The following is a 21,744-nucleotide window of genomic DNA, read 5'->3' as shown; positions in this document are numbered from 1 at the left end:
AGAACCCTCTGAAACTCAACCCATAACTCTGCCAAACTCCTCCAATATGCAAGAGATGATATCTTGCTCAATCCCTCGGCTCAAATCCTCCACAAACCCTCAATCTAGACTGCTCCCAAAAAGAATTGCGTCCCTCTCCCAGTGCTGCGTAGTCCTCTAGAACATTGATAAAACCACTGTTGAAATGCTGAAGATACTGCTGCTGAAATTCCAACGAAAATACCTTGCCCGAGCAGGCACTCGAAGTCCCCGGGGCTAAGGGTGAGATCTCCGAACGGAGACACTCAATGCACTAAACAATGCTGCAGACTAGCTAAACAACCAGCGTGCTCTAAGCCAAAACGACTATCACAAATGCACATAACTGAATGATCAAAATGAGGGGGCTCCTCTCTCTTTTATAGCTTCTGCCTCTCTCAATCCCAATGCTCACCTTCTCCTGCGTGATTCCCCTTTTGCCACGTGTTCCTCCCCTCCTGCGTAGTCCCTCCATGTGTCTGCGTGGCCTCCATTTTTGCGTCCCCCTTTTGGCCCCCTTGGCTCTCCCTTTAAGTCACAACGTTGTGCTACTAGGAAGTGACTTTTATTCTAAAAGTGAGTTATGTCCCCCTTTCTCATTTATTTATTTATTTACAAAATAACTATAGAAGGCAAAATTTGGCAAAATTGAATATTCCAATTCGCTGGGGCTAATTAGGAATATTACATATTAGTACTATTTATTTTGTTGGCTAGTTTGAGGTCTGGAAGTCATGATTGAGATTATGTCTCTTTGTTAACGAGTTTTTAGAATAAGTTGTTGGCTTATTTTGAATTGATACTATTGAGTTGCATGAGGATTCACTAATGACCTGAGGTTGTTTATGATGTTGTTCTGTAGTTTACAGACTTGGAATACACAGTGCAATATGATGTTGCACAAAGTTTCAAATGGAATCCCGTAAGAAAGATTACAAGGGTGGTTATGAGCCATACAGATTGAAAGGAAATTCTCAATGGAATCACAAGGTATGTAGCATCAAAGCAAATTCTGGCTTTGATGGGGCCTTCAGGCAGTGGTAAAACGACCCTACTCAAAATTATTGGAGGAAGAATTCAAGGGAAGTTGACTGGTTCTTTAACATATAATGGGGTTCCTTACAACAACGCCCTAAGGAGGTCAGTACAAGTTTAAATGTTACTTTGAGCTTAAAGTTTCAAAGTAACCGAAATCTGGAAGTTGTTTCTAATAGAGTTGAGCCAACTATGTCTATTCCAAAACAAAATGCTGTTGAATATTATAGTGTTGATTGAAATAAATGAAGTGACTCTGCTAAGAGAAGAATAAGAGAAATATATACACCCTTAAAGAAGGGGAAGATGGAGGTGCAGAGGATTTTCCACCTGGGGGACACCGTTAACCACTTCCTCAAAGGGTCTCTTACCCTTTCAAATTCTGATAGTAATTTCACAGGAATTCTTGTTTTTGTTGTATTTGGAACACCCACTCGTTCTGTTCGAGTAGTGATTTCTCTCGACGATAGAGCATTTAATTTGTTGTTGGAGCTACAAACCTATCTAGAAAGTCGCAATGCCCCCATCGCCTTTGTAGGCAGGCTTCGCCATTGGCAGTGGTAGTTTGTAAGGAAAGCACGCAATACTCGTCGTCATCAAGGAAGCGAGAATATAAGCGCGGTCGTCATCGAGTTGTCACTTCTTTCCATTGACCAGTCTTCGGCAAGGACGGATAAGTGAAGTCTATGCAGAGTGTAGGACTATATGGTGCATATAACAGAGAATTGTGAAGCAACTGAAAATTTGTGATTTCTCTCGACGATAGAGCATTAAATTTGTTGTTGGAGCTACAAACTTATCTAGAAAATCGCAATGCCCCCATCGCCTTTGTAAGCAGGCTTAGCATTAGCATTGGTAGTTTGTAAGGAAAGCACGCAACACTTGTCGTTATCAAGGAAGCGAGAATATAAGCACCGTCGTCATCGAGTTATCACTTCTTTCCATCGACTAGTCTTTGGCAAGGACGGATAAGTGAAGTCTATGCAGAGTGCAGGACTATATGGTGAAGCAACTAAAAAATTGTGAAGCAACCAAAAAATTGTGAAACAATCGAGATAGGTTTGATAATAAAGATGCCTACTAAAAACCTCTGCATTGGCTTCACTCGCCATTTGCAACCTCATACTTGCCACTTGTTTACTCACAAAATAAGATATATATCTTTATCTCACAAACTAATATATATATTTAAACATTAAATTCGTGAACACTCATGGTAGCATTAATTTACCAGCATTAAAATGAAACAAATTGATAAATATAACATGTGGTTTTGCGTGTCTACCTCGGAAAAGAAGCCGAATAAGATGGCAAAAGCGATCGGGCCTAAAAACTTTACTTATTCGTCACTCTTCGCGGTGATAAGCAGCTGAGCTAAGAATAACTCCGCCATTTCGATTGCTACAATCCCAGCTGCTAAAAATACATTTAAATATTTACCCTGAGTAATAAAGAATCGGATGCTAATTCATGAGTTTATCTCCTCGTAATTTATGTACAGATGTCAATCACTGATCTTCTGGTTGCCGTTTCATGAAAGAATTTCACCTCAATCCTCCACAATTTGTGATGTCTCAATGGCAATCGTCTTCGCCCGGCTCTCGTTGATCGCTCCTTGTCCGTCTGCACCCCTCAATTTACTGCCAACTCCGCCGCACCTCATACGATCTCAGTTCCGGCATGCACTCCATGGCATAAAATGCGACGCTAAAATTAAATTCTGGCGAGCGAGAGCATCCAGTGGTCGGGAATGGAAGGATTACGAAGACGCTGTACAGGAGAAGGACCTCGCGCGTGCTCTGCACTTTCTGGAATCTCTTGAAGAGGGCCTGCCTTCTGAAGATTTACAGCAGCGGGGGTCACAATTGAGCGAACAAGACATTACCTTGGTTACCACGTCCAATGTTCGAACCCCGCCCGCGCCTTCATTACAGCCCGGAATAAATTGGATGATACTGGACGCTTGCTTGAATGCGGAGGACATGAATTTAGTGGCAAGGACTTATGAATTTCTTCAGAGGAGAGGATTCCTCCCCAGTTTTGGAAAATTCAAGAACATAGGTACTTATTTTGTCTCAGCATAATAATGTTAAAGCCATAGTTTAATTATAATTAGTACATCGAAATCATTGTAACCTGATTTTAAGGGAAGAGAAATAGTAATATAGAAAGCTCTGGGGAATGTATTTTATTCCCCTCGACGCAGAATTGTCGGAATTATTAAGCGTGGTTCGCGGGAGAAATTATCCCCTTTGTACAGGAAATACCCTTCCCATTAGTTGTTTTAGTTCTTTCGTGTTTGGTATTGTGGACGAATTTTAGAAATACGGCTGGATTACGTATGTAAAAGTGCTCTTGTCTTTGCATATTCTAATGATCTCGCTGCTTGGTTTTAAATTTAAATTTGTTTTGCTTACTTCATTGACTATGAACTCTCCAAGCAGCCATCCTGCCTTTGTGCGAGAATTCCGCTTTGAAGAATTTATAGTTGCGGAGTTCTGGAATTTCAAATATTGTAGGATTATCAAGATTTTTCCTTTGTAAATTACACACACGTATGACTAAGGCATTACGAGGTCCGTCCAATAGGCGGCCAACCCGGAAAAGCCCTATAATGCCCCATTAAAATTTAAAAAAAAATGTAGGCTGGTCGGTGAGCCCAGTTGATAGGAGACTACCCAGCTCGGTTAGAAAGAGAGAGCCTTAGCATCTCAGGAAGGTAAAACACTTTACCTTTTAGCTAAAGACCTTTCAGGACCTTTACCTTCTAATCACATATACTCCCACCTGTCGTATTTACAAAGGTAGAAGTCTTGATAATCCTGCAATATCTTATATCTAACCAGACTCCATAACTATAAATCATTCAAAACGAAATCCTCGCACAAAGGCAGGGTGGCTTCTTGGGGAGTTCATAATTAATGAAGAAGTAAGCAAAGCAAATTTTAATTTACAACTGACAAACTCTAGAGCTGCAGGATCATGCGAATATGTCAAACGGCAGGAACATTTTTATATACAGAATCTGGCCATTTTTCTAAACTCGTTGAGAATACTAAACACCAAAGAATTAACACAACCACTGGGAAGGGGATTTCCTGTGTACTAAAATAGAGTACAAATGGAACATATTTCATTGGCAAATCATGTTAATAAAGAGGAGGGTAGAAATTGTTTCTACATACCTTTTATCACAGAAATATGCACTGTAGGAAAGTGAATGATTGTAAATCTGCAGCGAGAAATCAGTGTAACATGTTGAAGAATTTGCCCACCTTGTCACCGGAAAGTTTACTCTGTGTTTGGGATGCTGCTTTTCCATCCTCCGGGCGTTGGGTCTGCATAATAAACATATAAAAACAGCACATGAATAATCTCTGGCATGCAATCTAGCAGGCAAAGGTATGATTAGAAAATCTTATGAAATTATTTGGTGGAAATTTAATGTTTGCGGTAGCTTAAAGGCGATAATGAAAAGCAATAGAAGAGCACTTCTAGATTGCTGCACAAAGAACAAACAAGGTATCAACAAGTTCCAAGAGATGGAGAACAGTGTAGTCAAATTTTATTTTGCATTAATGAAAGGGTTGTTTGCCCCATAAAGACAAACAAAAAACTGATCCAGTGCTATTCCCTGCACAGAAAATGAGAAGCTAGAAGAGAAGAGAACTGAAAGGAATCTGCTGCTGCAAAAGAAAATCCAACTGCCCAACCCTAGTGCCTTCTTCATTTTATCAATCTCCCTAGTGTGCATTAGCCATGCATGAGATCGCCCCTAGCCAATGCACAGTGATGAATTGAGTGCAGATCTCTCCCTCATGTGCTTGATCCAAGTGAAGATTGAGTTTTGTTGAGTCAATGGACCGGAGTGAAGTATCCATGCATTAAGGTCCAAGTGGAGACACTTGTTGTTTAACTAATGATAAACTCAAGGAGAACAAGGCATGCGCTTAGTCTAGGAGGAGACTTGTCTAGTAGTCTTGATGATGAAGTGGAGTAGAGTGGTCATGTGCTTTGATCCTCTTGAGATGCGCATGGGTGAACTAATGATTGAGTGAAGTGAAGATGGCCATGCACTTGGCCCTAAGTGTAGTTGAAGTACCTATGTGTTTTGTTGACTAGATGAGAGATTGAGTGAAATAAAGCATGCACTTCCTCTAGGGACACGCTTTGGTTGAATTGGTGTAGTCTGAGATGAAGTGGCCACGTGCTTTGTCTAAGTGGAGATGCTCTTTGTTATGCACTTGACCTGCGAGAATAACATAATGCCAGAAATACGAAACAATATTGCCAAAAACACAGAAATATCACATGAATTGAGACAAGCTGCAAAGATATTTTATTATTTAGAAGCAAAATACAATGTTCACTTGCCTTTTCGAGGGGGCAACCTCCAACAGAGCAAAGCTCAATTACAATAAAACTCGATGATTCTTCCCTTGCTATCTAAGACTATTTATAGCTTTATGACATCCAAAACCCTAACTACTAGTGGTCCCTTGCATAATACGGGTTAACCACTTTATTTATTAACTATGGCCCATTTATAACTAATTGTGGTCCCTTTTCTATAATGTGGGTCAACCACTTACAATTATTATTAATGCGGATAACCGCTTACGGGCTTTATTGGCTTATTACATAAATAAAGGGGTTAGGGTTGGACCCTAACATGCCCTCCCCCATCAAAAGCAACCTTGTCCTCAAGGCTCAAGCTGCAGAAACTGCTGAAGAATAGTGGCTGGTTCCCATGTTGCATCTTTTGGAGAGGTGTCTTTCCATTTGATGAGGACTTCCTTGATCGTGTGACCGCGGAGATGTCTTTTGCGAGTATTGAGGACCTGTTCGGGTCGGAGCTAAAGTGAACCTTCTTCATCCAATTTTGGCAGACTTGTTTGAACCTTCAATTGTTGCCCACAACTTTCTTGAGGCAGGATACATGGAAGACTCGGTGGGATTTTGAAGTAGTTGGCATTGCCAGTTTGTAAGTGACTGCTCCTATACGCTGAAGTACCTAATAAGGCCCATAGAATTTCGGTGCTTGTTTTTGGCAGCCCTTTTATTTGAGAGAGGTCTTGCTTATAAGGTTGGATTTGCAAGAACACCTGGTCACTTACTTGAAATGACCTCTCTGAATGGTGTTGGTCAACATGTTGCTTCATTCTATTTTGAGCTTTGTTACCGCTCAAACTAGCAGGGGTCCTAAAAGGGGATCCTTCAAGGGCTACTACTAGGCTAAGGGCAACAATGGAGCAATAGCCCACTGTCACCTCGGCTAAGGCTCTCTGCTCTTTACGGACTTTCACCAATGGGAGGAGATCCTTTATGATGAGGATCATGAAATGGATAGGCTAATGATAGGGTGAGGGGTGATCCTGGAAGCCTATTCACAAGAGAGGCTCAAATATGTGGCTTGCTTGCTTTGGAGGCAAGGTTTAAAGCTCTCAAGGAAGGGCTTAAGGGGAACTTCAAGGTTTAGGTTTAGGGTATATATCTTATAATGGAGGTTCCTAGGCCTTGAAATCCTTATGAAAGCTTGGATTCCAAGTGATCCTTGAAGGATTACCTTTAATAGTGTATGGGACCACGTGTATGGGACCACACGGGACCAAGTGGACCCGGGGGTAGGTCACGGGGGTAGGGTTTAGTGACCAATGGTATGCTTGAGCTATTCCGGAGGGAGAAAGGGACCAAAGAAAGAATTTTTAATGCAAGACAATGTGAGGGTCCCAATGAGGCTACTATCCTAAGGAAACCAAGGGCAAGATTCAATCTCGAGGCTAGGGCTTGATATATCTCAAAGTCTCACTGTTGGAATTTCTTCAAAATTGGAGGGCACCTAGGAGACACACTAGCGCAGTAGGGGCCAAGAGATCGAATTTTTTTGATGGGTAGTTTGCAAGATAAATGATGCCCTAGGGGACCTAATGGGATAGGCCTAGAAAAGGAGAGGGAGTAGGATGAAAAATGTTTAAGGTGATCACCTTTGGGTGGACCGGTGTGTTGAAGTTTATAAATCCATCCATTAGAAACCCTTCATGTACTTTACTGATTTATTCCTACCTACTTGTTCTATTAATTAACAAGGAAATAAATACAAGTACATGCTCAACACAGTACAGATCATCCATTGAAGGAAACAGAAACAAGCACATAAGTGACACTGTTGTTTTTGGACTAATGTCCTTGGAAAAACCCAATGCGGGAAAACCGGTGCAACTATCTGAGGGTTTGATTTATTAAGCAGTTTCAGAATACAATTTGGGTGCCAAATCCGGCTCACCCAACAGAGAAAAATCTCAACAGTAGTACCTCTCTACTTGGAAGCAGATATTCCGGTTGAAATCCCAGATAAACACTCTGTCAATTTTACAGTTCCAATCTGCCCCACGAAACCCCATCGTTAGCCTCTAGGGACAACGTCAGCCCTTTCTGGCCCAGCGTTTGCCCAGCGTCACTCTGGCTTGGCCCGCGTCAGCCTTTGGAGGCACTGTGTCAGCCCTCTAGCCCTCTAGCTTGATCCATGACTTTTGGACCATTCTAACACAGTTTTATATTAATTCACATTAATATTTTATTTTCCCGAAGTTTAGACTTAGGGACTCCATTAAAAATATTAATTATTTTAATATCTCCCAAACTGCTTAAAATCTGCCCAAACCATTTCTGGGTATTGGAGATCTCATGTGCTTTAGCCTCTCCACCAATTTTCGTGGCTAGAGCACATCCGATGCTACCCCAAATCAACACTCCCTCTTAGCGAGGACTGTGCTCTAGCAATACTCCTCACTGAGTATCGCCCTGATCATCCAGCATCGGTCCCTGTGCTGATGCAGGCTTGCTGCCCATCATCTGCACTGCTGCATCCTGTACTGCTACCCATGGTTCTGCCTCTGCATCCGTGTTGCTGCCCATGGCCTTGCCACTGCGACTGCTGCATCTACACTGCAACCCCTCTCATCATCCTGCATCATGCTGCCCATAGCACTACCACTGCTAACTGTTGCACTGCAACTCAGTTACTGAGAAGTAAGTAACTGATCTCCCAACTTTGAGATCTACGTCAGGCTAGAAACACCCCTGATGCTGAATCTCCCTCTATCACTGACAAGTGCTCCCTCTCTGACCTTTGCGCTCCTGCAACAACTCTGTGGATCTCTCACTGTTGCACACCTCTCTGTGCCATCTTGCACTGGTGCAACACTCCCGTGCTTCTCGCACTGCTGCCTCACGCTGTCATGGAAATCCTGCACTGTAGCTCCCTCATCGTACTGCAACTCCCTCTGCATCTGTGTTGCTGCCAATGGCCCTGCCACTACCACTGCTACATGCGTATTGCAACTCCCTCTGCATTCGTGTTGCTGCCCATGGCCCTGCCACTGCCATTGCTGCATCTGCACTGCAACCCCTCTCATCATCCTGCATCGTGCTGCCCATAACACTACCACTGCTAACTGTTGCACTGCAACTCAGTCACTGAGAAGTAAGTAACTGATCTCCCAACTCTGACATCTCCGTCAAGCTAGAAACCCTCCTGATGCTGAAGCTCCCTCTGTCACTAACAAGTGCTCCCTCTCTGATCTCTGCGCTGCTGCAACAACTCTGTGCATCTCGCACCGTTGGACACCTCTCTGTGCCATCTTGCACTGGTGCAACACTCCCATGCTTCTTGCATTGCTGCCTCACGCTGTCCTGGGAATCTTGCATTGTAGCTCCCTCTGTCGCTCCATCCACATCTGTCTCTACTGACATCTGCCAGTATTGCTACTCCTCTTTGGGGCTCCCGTAGCAAGGTCTAATCCAAGAGGCTGGGTACCTCGAGGATTCTGCCCTTCATTGCCTGTAGTCCGTCTGACTACAGCTCGATGTCTCCCCACTTCCGCTCAAGTGGTGTGTGTGCACTCATGGCATAGTCATCATTTGTCTCCACTTCCTTCTCTGCCCTTGTTGGCGTAGCCTTGGTCTCGGAGGCCTCTCCCTTGCTCTTCTTCCTTGGACACTGGGTCGCATAATCACCCAACTCCCCACAGTAGAAGCATTTGACCTTGGAGAGGTGCTTCTTCTTTCGTTTCTCCTGCTTTCCCTCAGATGCTAGGGCAGCATCCACCTCCTCCTCCTTCTTGATTCTGATTCCCTTGCCGCTGCTTCCCGCCTTGCTCAGCCTTCTGATCTCTTCTTGGCGAAGAGAAGCCCACATTTCCTCCCAATATGGAAGGGTCGACCTGCCCAATATGCTCTGGACAAACATCTCCCAATCTTCTAAGACTGCGTTCAGGGTTGTTCTCACCATCAATTCTTGATCTGGCATGGCCCCTATGGAAGTCAGCTGATCCTGGATCTCCTTCAATCGATCAAGGAAGGGGTCGATCTGTTATCCCTTCTACATTTGGTATGATCGCAACTGATTTTCTAGTAACATCCTTCTCTGCACAGAAGTATGCTGGTACAATTTCTTTAGGGCCTCCCACATCTCATTTGTCGTGTCCTTTTTGGCAATATGTGGTACTACATGGTCCTTGACCCCGTCAAGAATGATGCTCTTGGCCCTCGCCATTGCCTCCTCATACTTGTCGTTATCAGCTGGGTCAACTAGGATAGCTATCGTCCTCAAGGCGAAGTGCTTGACACGATTCCTGTCTAGAATGGATAGGATTTTGGCCTTCCAAACTACGAAGTTTGAGGCTCTGTCCAGTTTGTCCTGGTCTCTTACCCCGTTCACTGCCATCTCGCTGCTCCTCTACTTCCCTCCTGGAAGTTCTTGGTGTGACTCCCTCTGAGCCTTGATTTCCCTCCTAGAAACCCTTCTACCAATGTCGAGATGCCCCCACTCCGATCGTTAGTGCAACTGCACCACTGATCCGGATTTCTCGGCCAGAAATCCTTCGGTAGCAACTCCCTCCCTTGACTACAGTACCCCACCAGCTCCACTCTGCAACTTACCCACAACCTCCTAAACCCTAGCAAACTGAAGGTTAGAGCTCCTAGGCTCTGCGCAATCCTGGCACCAGCAAATCAGCCTCCTCAGCCAACTGCGTCAGCCCTCCTGGCCTCTGCGTGGCTCTACGTGAGCCTGTCTTTGCCTCCCTCAGCCTCTGCGCTGCCTCTTCTTGGCTCGAACTTGATGACGCAGGCACTGTGTCACCCCTTCCTTGCTGCTTCTCTGCTAGGAACAACTTCTGTCACTCGGGACAATTGTTTTCTGCTGTTGCTGCTCTGCTTGGCTGATGTCCTCAGTTCTCCTGTGATCTGCAACCACGCTCCGATACCATGTTGAAGTTTCTAAATCTATCCATTAGAAACCCTTCATGTACTTTACTGATTTATTCCTACCTAATTGTTGTGTTAATTAAAAAGTTATTTACCATGTAAATACTGGAAATAAATACAAGTACATGCTCAACACATTACAGATCATCAACTGAAGGAAACAGAAACAAGCACACAAGTGACACCGTTGTTTTTGGACTAATGTCCCCGGAAAAACCCAATGCAGGAAAACCAATGCAGCTATCTAAGGGTTTGATTTATTAAGTAGTTTCAGAATACAATCTGGGTGCCAAATTCGGCTCACCCAACAGAGAAAAATCTCGATAGTAGTACCTCTCTACTCGGAAGCAGATATTCTAGCTGAAACCCCGGATAAACACTTCGGCAGCTTCACAGCTCCAATCTGCCCCACGAAACCCCAACGTCAGCCTCTAGGGACAGTGTCAGCCCTTTTTGGCCCAGCATTTGCCCAACGCCACTTTGGCTTGGCCTACGTCAGCCTCTAGAGGCACTACGTCAGCCCTTTATCTCTCTGCGTCACCCACGTTGGCCCTCTGAGGCACTGCGCAGCTCCTGGTTGGCTCTGTGTGTGCCCTGGCTGGCTCTGCGTGAACCCTTGGCTGGTTCTACGTCCCTCTCCCCGGCTACTGTGCTGATCCTCCCAGTGCTATCTTCGCCTCTCTGCTTCTGTATTCACTGCCCCTCAGCTGCAACTCTGATCACTTTCTCAACTTTCTCAACAAACCCAGCCCCAGAAAGTCGAAATCTTGATCTCTTGGTTTGTTCTCCAAGTGACCCTCAAGCCTCCTCTTATACTTTTCTCGTTGACAAATCAACGACCGAGATTAAGTCTTTAATCAACGGCTAAGATTAGATCTGGCTTGATCCATGACTTTTCGACCATTCTAACACAGTTTTATATTAATTCACATTAATATTTTATTTTCTCTAAGTTTAGACTTAGGGACTCCATTAAAGATATTAATTATTTTAATATCTCCCAAACTGCTTAGTATCTGCCCAAACCATTTCTGGGTATTGGAGATCTTATGTGCTTTAGCCTCTCCACCAGTTTTCGTGGCTAGAGCACATCTGATGCTACCCCAAATCAACACAGTGCCTAATCCTTTGGGGAGATTGGAGTCAGGTAGAATTATGACTATGGACCTTTGAATTTTCTAGGTCAAGGAGGCCTTAAAGACAACTTCGCTTGGCACTAGGGCAATAACAAAAGCAACTTCAAAGACTTTATACTTCGTTTTGCGAGATATATGGCTTATCAAGATGAATTTCAGTGATGAAACATCCCTAGGAATATTCATTCATTATACATGGCGTATACATGAAGCATTCACTATCCAGAAACAAAATTTCCACAACTTCGCATAAACAGATACAACGAATAAGCCCTAGTATAGCGAAATCCCAACAACAATGTATGTGACAAAATTAGAAAGAAAGAATAGGATTAAATTGTACTTACATGTATAAGAATATATCCAACCTTTTAAAATTTTCCATTCAAGAAGCTCCAAGACATGTGAAAATAATCCAAACATCAAAATTCAGTCCATGCTCCAAAATTCATCCTTTAAGAAGGATAGCCAAAATCTCTAGGAGATACAAGTTCCAAATCCAAGTGATGATCTTAAAACGAATCCTCATCATTTCTATTTATACACCTCTAATGAGTTCGATTTCGCTAATTAGGCATACATTAGCCCCTAAAATAAAATGTGCAAAATAACTAACTTTTGGTGACAAACCCACCAAAATAGCTCATAAACAAAAGAATAAGCCTCTTAAGAGGTTGAGTGATCAATAATACATGTTGTTGGGCCTTCTAAGAAGCTTGATGAAGTAGTGGACAAGGGGTTGGCCCCTTGCTCTCCAAATAATAAACCTGTGGTGCTCCCAATGGGTGTGGGGGCACACAAGTAACCTCATGGGTCTCCAAGTAGGTCGAAGATGCCTATAGACCATCTGTGAGGGCTAAGATGATGGTGTAAGTGATGCCACATCAGCATACAAGTCCTAGACCATCTGCCAAGTGCATGGTACAACTGTGGGGCTGGTCGGGCATGGTGAACCAGGTGCATCTTCCTCATTCAATTGGTGAATCTCAAGCAATCTTTGAACATCTCCGGGGATCCATGGAGTGCTGTCTACTACTGTGGAGGCCAATGACTCTCTATACACACCCTACATGTGCCAATATAACCCTCTGGAGGGTTAGGATCCCGTATAGGGAGACCAAACTCAAAATGGAGACCAAATGCAATCCTGCATAAGATCCAATGCGTTCCCTAGCCTTGCAGCACAACAAGTCATTTAAATTAATCGAATTAAAGAGCTTACAAACCATGGACAACAGGTGGGTACGTCATAGTGGCATGCCCTTCCATAGTGGGCTTTGGCATGTGCTAATGTCTCCAAGCTCCAAAGGGGGTTAACCAAGTACCCTATTAGGTGGTTTCTATCTTTAGGGGGAATAGTATGTCCAAGGTACATCCTTCAAATGGTGGTGGCATGTGATAAAGAGATAAATGGAATAGGGAATGAAAGGGTATTAAATTGGCAACTAGGGCCAAACTCCATGTGGGTCAGCTTATTTATGGCAGCTGATATTTTTATTGGATCCCTCTCGTCAAGAGGTGTAGGATTGATCCAAAGATCATCCGATTCTGATAAGTATTTATGGAGATATGAATTTATTTTGATTATGTAATTATTATCAAGCCGACCAGCGCTTACGTCGGCTCAAGAAGCCAAATAGACGTGTCTATTCATCATCCACGTTTTAGTATAAATTGGTGAGGACTTGAAGTCATTTGGGACATGTATTCTTGAGGTGATCTCCTCTCCACGTCTTGTGTTTTTGGAGAAGGAGAGAACCAAAAGAATACGCTGGCTTAGAAGGAGCCCTAGCCGCAAGATGATGCCATTATCCTACACTGAGCATGGAGACAAGTCATACGCATGGAGACCGTCATTACACAAGATAGTCAACGTGTCTGCTCTGTTGGAAGAGCCGCAGTACAATCTTGACACTGTTCCACAGGCACTTATAGGCTGTCATCTATATGTACAACAATGAAGAATATATATACTTTGCTGTCATGACTATATCACGATAGACGCACAGTCACGTAAATGCCCTAAACGCTATGAAGATATACGCACAACATTCAAGGGATACATACGCAACTATGAACAGCATGAAAACCCCAAATCTAGCCGTAGTGCTTAATACGCTGGTTATGAAGACACATATATACGCTGGGCAATATACGCTGTTCAGGAAAGAAACCCTAGCACAGCGAGGAAGCCTTACGCAGTATCAATGGAAGAACACACAGTCATATATAATATGCTCTTCGAAATCCATGTACAGTTATACGCAATAATGGAAGGACATTATATATGTAACGCTGTTAGCTGCAGGTAATATATATATGAAGCCCGCAGGTTAGAGGAACAGAACTCGGGTTTCATTTCTGGAATCCACGTACAGGTATATACTAGAAACGTTGGACAGTCAATATGCTGGTCAGTCATGGTGATATATCACGCAAGTCATATGATATATGGACACAACAATCATGGGACGCAATGATGTATGGAACGCAGTCATCATACGCTGTATGGAACACAATCACCTAGACACATTCATATGTATATACGCTTCATGATGTATGGAACGATCATATATATTATGAGAGCAGTCATATAATATATAATCTACTTCAGTCATGACTGCAATCCAACATGGTTATGAAGAACGCTGGTCATATAGACAGTGTTAAGCAATTAATGGGACTGCGTGGAGGATAACCTAGTTGCTTTGCTAGGCTGCAAGCCATAGCAAGCAGTTAAGGCTGATATGTATATGACTTTCATAATGAAGCAACAAAAGGTTATTATGAGCAACATGATGAGCTGCATGATGGGAAGTAGTATGAGCAACATGATGCATGATGTATGAGATCATGAGCATCATGGTAAATGTAATCATGTGCATGGGCAGCACAATGATGCATGGAGCATGGGCAGCTCATGGGCAGCATGATGTATGGGCAGATCATGAGCAACATGATAATGTATGATGCAACATTATTGTGCTACACGGTCAGGTGCAGCAAATGGACGAGATGCAGCACGATGATAGGTGAAGGAGTCACCTCGGAGAATCAGTTGAAGCAGACTGTCTTCAACTGATCTCATCATTATACGAAATGATCTATGCAAGTCAAAGTGTTGACTTCTGTTGTAAATGTATTATCTCTCTCTCTCTCTCTTTCTCTGCTTAACTTTGAAGAACATAAAAGAAGAATTGATCAAGGGTTTCCCCACACATTGTGGGGTTTGTCCCTGGCTTGCGCCACATCTTGTGTCCTCTTGTCTTGGCTTGTCTTCTACGATTTATATTTATGTTCTATTTGCAATTTACTTTATGCTGATGTGATTGCTAATATGGAAAAGAAATTAAATAAATTGCTCTAGCATAGAACATACCTAAAACTAACATGGTATCAGAGCTGAGGTGAAGACAATGCCCAAGCAAGAGTGAAGGAGCAATCACCAAAGACAGTTGGAACAAGACAGAAGGATCAATGGGTTCCTCATAATTCACCTAGAATGAAGTTGAAGCAGAGCATATTATCAGAATAACGCAGCCGAACTTCTGATGGCATACCTAAAGATCACTTCACTGGGAAGTTCGGATCTAAGGGTGGAAGGAAAGGCAAATGTCTTGGTTATAAGTTCGGCCCTTATGCGAAGGAGTGTCCGAATGGCAGAGATGCAGCTCATCTAGGACACGGGCGACTCTTCAAGGAAGCAAGGAACCCCAGGAATGGAAGTTGAAGTTTTTAAGGTGGCATTCGTTGATGGAAAGGTACGTGTTTAAAAATAGAATTTTCAAAGATGCTTTTGAGTTCAGGGTTACAGGAAGTCCATTGACACATAGCACCGGAGGTCTGTGAGTCAGATGGTGACAGGGAAGCCTGAATTCAAAAGGAGCATGTCTGAGATGTATCGAAGGAAAATCTTATAAGGGGACCATCCCCCTCATGCCACAGGTCCACAGGTTTGGAACAACCCGAGGAGTTTGATTCATGATCGGGAATCTCATGCATGCAGAGCCCTCTATGGCTTGAAGCAAGGCACCCCGAGCATAGTATGAGAGGATCAACAACTGTCTGATGAAGCTGAGATTCACTAGGAGTGAAATCGATCCAAACCATCCGAAGGTTGTGGATGACAGACCTCTCATACCGACACCTATGTCTGATAGGTGCAGACCCTCTCATTTGTAGAAGACAGAGGGAGTTGGATTCTGAATGTGGAAAGATAAACTGCTAGCCTGTGACTACCTCGAGGATCTTAACTTTCAGAAGTTATATGGTAGTGATGTCAGACTTGATTTGGGAAATGCCTCTGAGTTTCTAAAACTCAATCACGTTGATGTTCTTGGTGAACTTCCGTCCGGTCATATGTTTTGCAGTTAGCATGGTGAGCTTATATTTGGTTGAGCCTCACTGGATTGGTGCCAAGAATCTTCTGAGATGTCTTCAGGACACAATCTCTCATGGATTGAGATACACTGCCGGAAATATGAAACTGCATGATTATTTGAATGATGATTAGGCAGGTAGTGTGGAGGATTACTAGAGCACTTCTCAGTGCTGGTTCTCTTTAGATTCTGCTTCGATATCGTGGATGAGCAGAAGCAGAAATCGGTTGTTATAAGTACCGTCGAGATCGGATACATATCTACGAGTATGATCGAGTATGAAGCTGCCTGGTTGGGGAAGCTCTTCAGTGAGCTGTTTGATCACATACCACTGTGATTCTCTTTAACAAACAGAGGTGGGATTTGATTATTGAGGAATCCCATATTTGTTGATTGCTCCAGCAGATAAACATCAGCTAGGATATGGTAAGTCGATAAGCAAGGAGGCTCCATCGCATTAAGATGATGTACAGGTCAATACACCTGGTCAGAGCCCCGGGGAAAGATCAAATTTGTGATTTTCCCGAACGACTTGGAGTCATCAAGGGACCTTTTGTAAAAGGGTCTTGCATGTTGCATACATTGAGCTCTGGGAGCTCTGGGGGGCTTGCGGTTCTTACTGGAGCAACATATGACCACAGGGTGACTCACCCTCCCTTGGTGGTGCGCACTGGGACAAGATGATTCGCTCTCTTGTGGGACAAGATGATTCGCTCTCTTGTGGAACAAGATGATTCGCTCTCTTGTGTAGCAGCATGATTAGTTCTCCTGTGAGGCCTGGATTGATGTGTTCTACACAGGATGATTAGTTCTTCTGTGAGGCCTATATTGATGTGTTCTACACAGGATGATTAGTTCTCCTGTGAGGCCTGGATTGATGTGTACTCCATGGCGATTGTAGCAGGATTGATGTGTTCTCCTGTGAGGCTTGGATTGATGTGTTCTCCGTGGCGATTGTAGCAGGATTGATGTGTTCTCCTGTGAGGCCTGGATTAATGTGTTTTCCATGGCGATTGTAGCAGGATTGATGTGTTCTCCTGTGAGGACATGATTGATTAGTTCTCCTGTCGAGGCATCCTACCCATGCAGTCTGGGACTCATGGGAAGTACCTCTTATCTGATCAATGAGCATGGAAATGAAGTTAGGGACCATAGTAGTACCGATGGACGCATCGTTGTAACACTAGGATGACCTCCATTGATCTGGGATCAATGATACTGGTCTGGGACCAATGGTAGGAGTTGTACCATATTATGACGCTGACTTCGGGTCAGTTGAGACTGGTCTGGGACCAGTGGTACATACTCTGAGACTGACTTTGTGTCAGTGTAGGACTAGTCTGGGACCAGTGAGAGTGGTACATACTGTGACGCTGACTTTGGGTCGGTTGAGACTGGTCTGGGACCAGTGGTACACTCTTTGAGCCTGCAATACTGGTCTGTGATCAGTGGTAGGAATAATACCCACTATGACGCTGACTTTGGGTCGGTTGAGACTGGTCTGGGACCAGTGGTACACCCTCTGAGCCTGCGATACTGGTCTGGGACTAGTGGTAGGAGTAGTACCCACTATGATGCTGACTTTGGGTCGGTTGAGACTGGTCTGGGATCAGTGGTACGCACTCTGAGACTGACTTCAGGTCAGTGGAGAATGGTATGAGACATTCTCGATCAATTCTTCTTCATAGTTCAACAGAGCTGAGCAGAGCAGAGCAGAGCTAGCAGAGCAAGCTGAGCTGAGCTGAGCAGTGCAGGGCACTTATGACAAAGATAGTACAGTCAGACATATAGATCAACGGATGGAGTTCTCCCTAGTTGAGAGGGAGTGTTAAATTGGCAACTAGGGCCAAACTCCTTGTGGGTCAGCTTATTTATGGCAACTAATATTTTTATTGGATCCCTCTCGTCGAGAGGTGTAGGATTGATCCAAAGATCATCCGGTTCCGATAAGTATTTATGGAGATATGAATTTATTTTGATTATGTAATTATTATCAAGCCGACCAGCTCTTACGTCGGCTCAAGAAGCCAAATAGACGTGTCTATTCATCATCCACGTTTTAGTATAAATTGGTGAGGACTTGTAGTCATTTGGGACATGTATTCTTGAGGTGATCTCCTCTCCACGTCTTGGGTTTTTGGAGAAGGAGAGAACCAAGAGAATACGCTGGCTTAGAAGGAGCCCTAGCCGCAAGATGATGCCATTATCCTACGCTGAGCATGGAGACAAGTCATACGCATGGAGACAGTCATTACACAAGACAGTCAACATATCTGCTCCGTTGGAAGAGCCGCAGTACAATCTTGACGCTGTTCCGCAGGAACTTATACGCTGTCATCTATATGTACAACAATGAAGAATATATATACGTTCGCTGTCATGACTATATCACGATATACGCACAGTCACGTAAATCCCCTAAACGCTATGAAGATATACGCACAACATTCAAGGGATACATACGCAACTATGAACAGCATGAAAACCCCAAATCTAGCCACAGTGCTTAATACACTAGTTATGAAGACACATATATACGTTGGGCAATATATGTTGTTTAGGAAAGAAACCCTAGCACAGCAAGGAAGCCTTACGCAGTATCAATGGAAGAACACGCAGTCATATATAATACGCTCTTCGAAATCCACGTACAGTTATACGCTATAATGGAAGGACATTATATATGGAACGCTGTTAGCCACAGCTAATATATATATGAAGCCCGCAGGTTAGAGGAACAGAACTCGGGTTTCATTTCTGGAATCCACGTACAGGTATACGCTAGAAACACTGGACAGTCAATACGCTGGGTAGTCATGGTGATATATCATGCAGGTCATATGATATATGGCCGCAGCAATCATGGGACGCAATGATGTATGGAACGCAGTCATCATACGCTGTATGGAACATAGTCACCTAGACACAGTCATATGTATATATGCTTCATGATGTATGGAACGATCATATATATTATGAGAGCAACCATATAATATATAATCTACTTCAGTCATGATTGCAGTCCAGCATGGTTATGAAGAACGCTGGTCATATAGACAGTGTTAAGCAAATAATGGGACTGCGTGGAGGATAGCCTAGCTGCTTTGCTAGGCTGCAAGCCATAGCAAGCAGCTAAGGCTGATATGTATATGACTTTCATAATGAAGCAACAGAAGGGTATTATGAGCAGCATGATGGGAAGTAGTATGAGCAACATGATGCATGATGTATGAGATCATGAGCATTATGGTAAATGTAATCATGTGCATGGGCAGCACAATGATGCATGGAGCATGGGTAGCTCATGGGTAGCGCGATGTATGAGATCATGAACAGCGTGATAATGTATGATGCAGCATTATGGTGCTACACGGTCAGGTGCAACAAATGGATGAGATGCAGCACGATGATAGGTGAAGGAGTCACCTCGGAGAATCAGTTGAAGTAGACTGTCTTCAACTGATCTCATCATTATACGAAATGATCTATGCAAGTCAAAGTGTTGACTTCTGTTGTAAATGTATTATCTCTCTCTCTCTCTTTCTCTGCTGAACTTTGAAGAACATAAAAGAGGAATTTATCAAGGGTTTCCCCACGCATTGTGGGGTTTGTCCCTGGCTTGCGCCACATCTTGTGTCCTCTTGTCTTGGCTTGTCTTCTGCGATTTATATTTATGTTCTATTTGCAGTTTACTTTATGCTGATGTGATTGCTAATATGGAAAAGAAATTAAATAAATTGCTCTAGCATAGAACATACCTAAAATTAACAAAGGGGCAATCTTGGGGTACATGTTGAGGTACAAGGGTAGCTAGTAAAAGGGAAGCCCACAGTTGGGTACATAATGTACAGGAGGGAGCAATTGTGGTGCATGAGGTGCCCCGACCTTGATTTTTCCACCCTTCTCTACATGCCTTTTGCCTTTTATGAATTTTCTTTGATTAATTGCTTGGGGCTCAAAGGATAAGAGCATGATGTGAAAGGTATATCAGTGGATACCCCCTTTAAGGTAGGGCGGTTCATTGCCCACTAGGGGTTGGGACAATCATGGGTTCTTGAATGGTAAAGGTGGCTCATCTAGTGCCTATGGAACCAGGGTGATGGCCATGGGTATGGGGTAGAGCTCATGCATTGGCTTTTGTCCACATGCTAAATATGTTTGTCCTGACAATTTTTTGCATCTTGTGGTACATTTTCCTATTGAATGTGGCCAATTATGCTTTTACTTTTTCTTTTCAGCTGCATCAACATCCGTGGCATCGTTCCAAGCCCGACTCAATGTGTGGGCAAGGGGAGGCTAACCCTGTGTGGACCCAATGAAGAAATGTGGACCCAGATAGGAAAGATGATGAATGGGGTTATAATGAATGGAAGGAGAGTGATATATGTGGATAGGGAAGCAGGACCATGCGACCAAAATCGGGGTTTCCCATGTTGTACCATCCTAAAACCAAATGGTTAGTAAAGGATATCCCACGGGTCTAAGATCCAAGGGTAACATCCAAAAGAGGTCTAGGGGATAGAAGCACGAACCTAGCCCACTCTTTCCGCCGAATCCCCTCATTAGTCCATGCCCAAAAGTGTCCATGACAAGCAAACAACAATACTCAATTACCAAATGACAAGGCATACCGTTAGGTTCGGGAGGCCCACCTTCAAACATATGATCATGATAGATGGGTGAGGGATCACATGGCTAGCTCACGTGGCGGAGAAATGTCACAACAAGCTAGTTGGTGGCTGCAAGGGGCTGTCGACTGAGGACCATCTTGGAGAAAATTTTCTCTTAGGGATATCACCCACAAAATGGTGGGTAACATTTGGCTCCAACTGTGTCGTGATCTCTTGAAAAAGTGGGCAAAGCTACTCAAACTGGAGGTCACGAGAATTCCAACAGTCTCTTGGTCATCACAGACCTGTTACCTGCACATATAATGGATGAAAAACACGGGGCAACATGCTTTCGCTGCGTTTCATGATCGCACATGCTTAATGTTAGGCCGTAAAATCAACTTGTAAAATAAACTTTCAAATGCAATTTTTAATCTAAATGTAGCTAGTCTATCATGAGAAATATCATATGACATTAGTTCTAATGCAAAAATTAGTATGCAATGCATCCTACTTTAACATGCATAAGATACAATATCAAGTGCCCTTGGGGAAATACTCCTTTAGGAGTTGCCCATTCACGGGAAGGGGAACAAATTCTCCTTCAAGGGTCTCTAAATGGTATGAATTTATCCCTGCCATGTCAACTATCTTGAATGGGCCTACCCATAGGTTGTCCCATTTCTTGTGCATACCAGGTTTCTCCCTTCTTTTGTCCCATAAGAGCACAAGGTCACCAGGTTTAAAGGTCCTGCTTGCGTGTGCTTGTTGAAAGCTGTTTTCATTTTATTATGACTACGGGCAAGCTGGTCAAGGGCTTTTCTTCTATTTTCATCGCTTTCAATGATTTGATCAATACAGGATTGTATAGCATCTTGTTGATCGGGGAAAGCTTTTAGACACTCGAGGGTGGGAAACTGGAGTTGCATAGGTAGCTTGGCTTCAAACCCGTATACTAGTTGGAATGGGCTGAATCCAGTAGATGCTTTCACTATTGTTCGATCAGCCCAGAGGGCATATTTGATCTTGCTATCCCAATGGTCCTTTTGATAATTTTTATGAGGTTTTTATTGCTTGTTTTGGCTTGGCCATTCCCTTGAGGATAGTAGTTAGATGAATGTGACAATATTATACCATATTTGTTACACAGGGATGTGAGAGCCATGGAGTCAAAATCTTTCGCATTGTCGGTCACGATTTTGGTAGGAACGCTGAACCTGGTAATAATTTTGTCCTCAAGGAAATCCATAACCACTTGATCAGTTGCTTTCTTGGTTGGTATGGCTTCAACCCATTTAG

The 21,744-nt window shown here is 43.5% G+C and overlaps 1 protein-coding gene across 3 annotated transcripts in view; it reads left to right on the top strand.

Moving 5' to 3' along the window:
- Positions 1–2,427: 2,427 nt before the first annotated feature.
- Positions 2,428–21,744, top strand: part of LOC149238467 (ATP-dependent zinc metalloprotease) — a 216,115-nt gene continuing 196,798 nt past the window's right edge. The window contains exon 1 of one of the 3 annotated variants that reach the window (XM_089373041.1): positions 2,428–3,114. In XM_089373041.1, coding sequence (XP_089229167.1) covers positions 2,547–3,114 — 568 coding nt within the window. In that variant the 5' untranslated portion in view covers positions 2,428–2,546. The remainder of the gene's footprint in view (positions 3,115–21,744) is intronic. The other 2 variants (XM_089373040.1, XM_089373038.1) reach the window with 2 other exon arrangements.

Source organism: Pinus tabuliformis, chromosome 8 (genome assembly GCF_031772625.1).
Source record: "Pinus tabuliformis cultivar Carrire ecotype Pingquan chromosome 8, CPIR1, whole genome shotgun sequence".
NCBI lineage: Eukaryota > Viridiplantae > Streptophyta > Pinopsida > Pinales > Pinaceae > Pinus > Pinus tabuliformis.
This window is presented reverse-complemented; position numbering and strand designations above follow the sequence as displayed.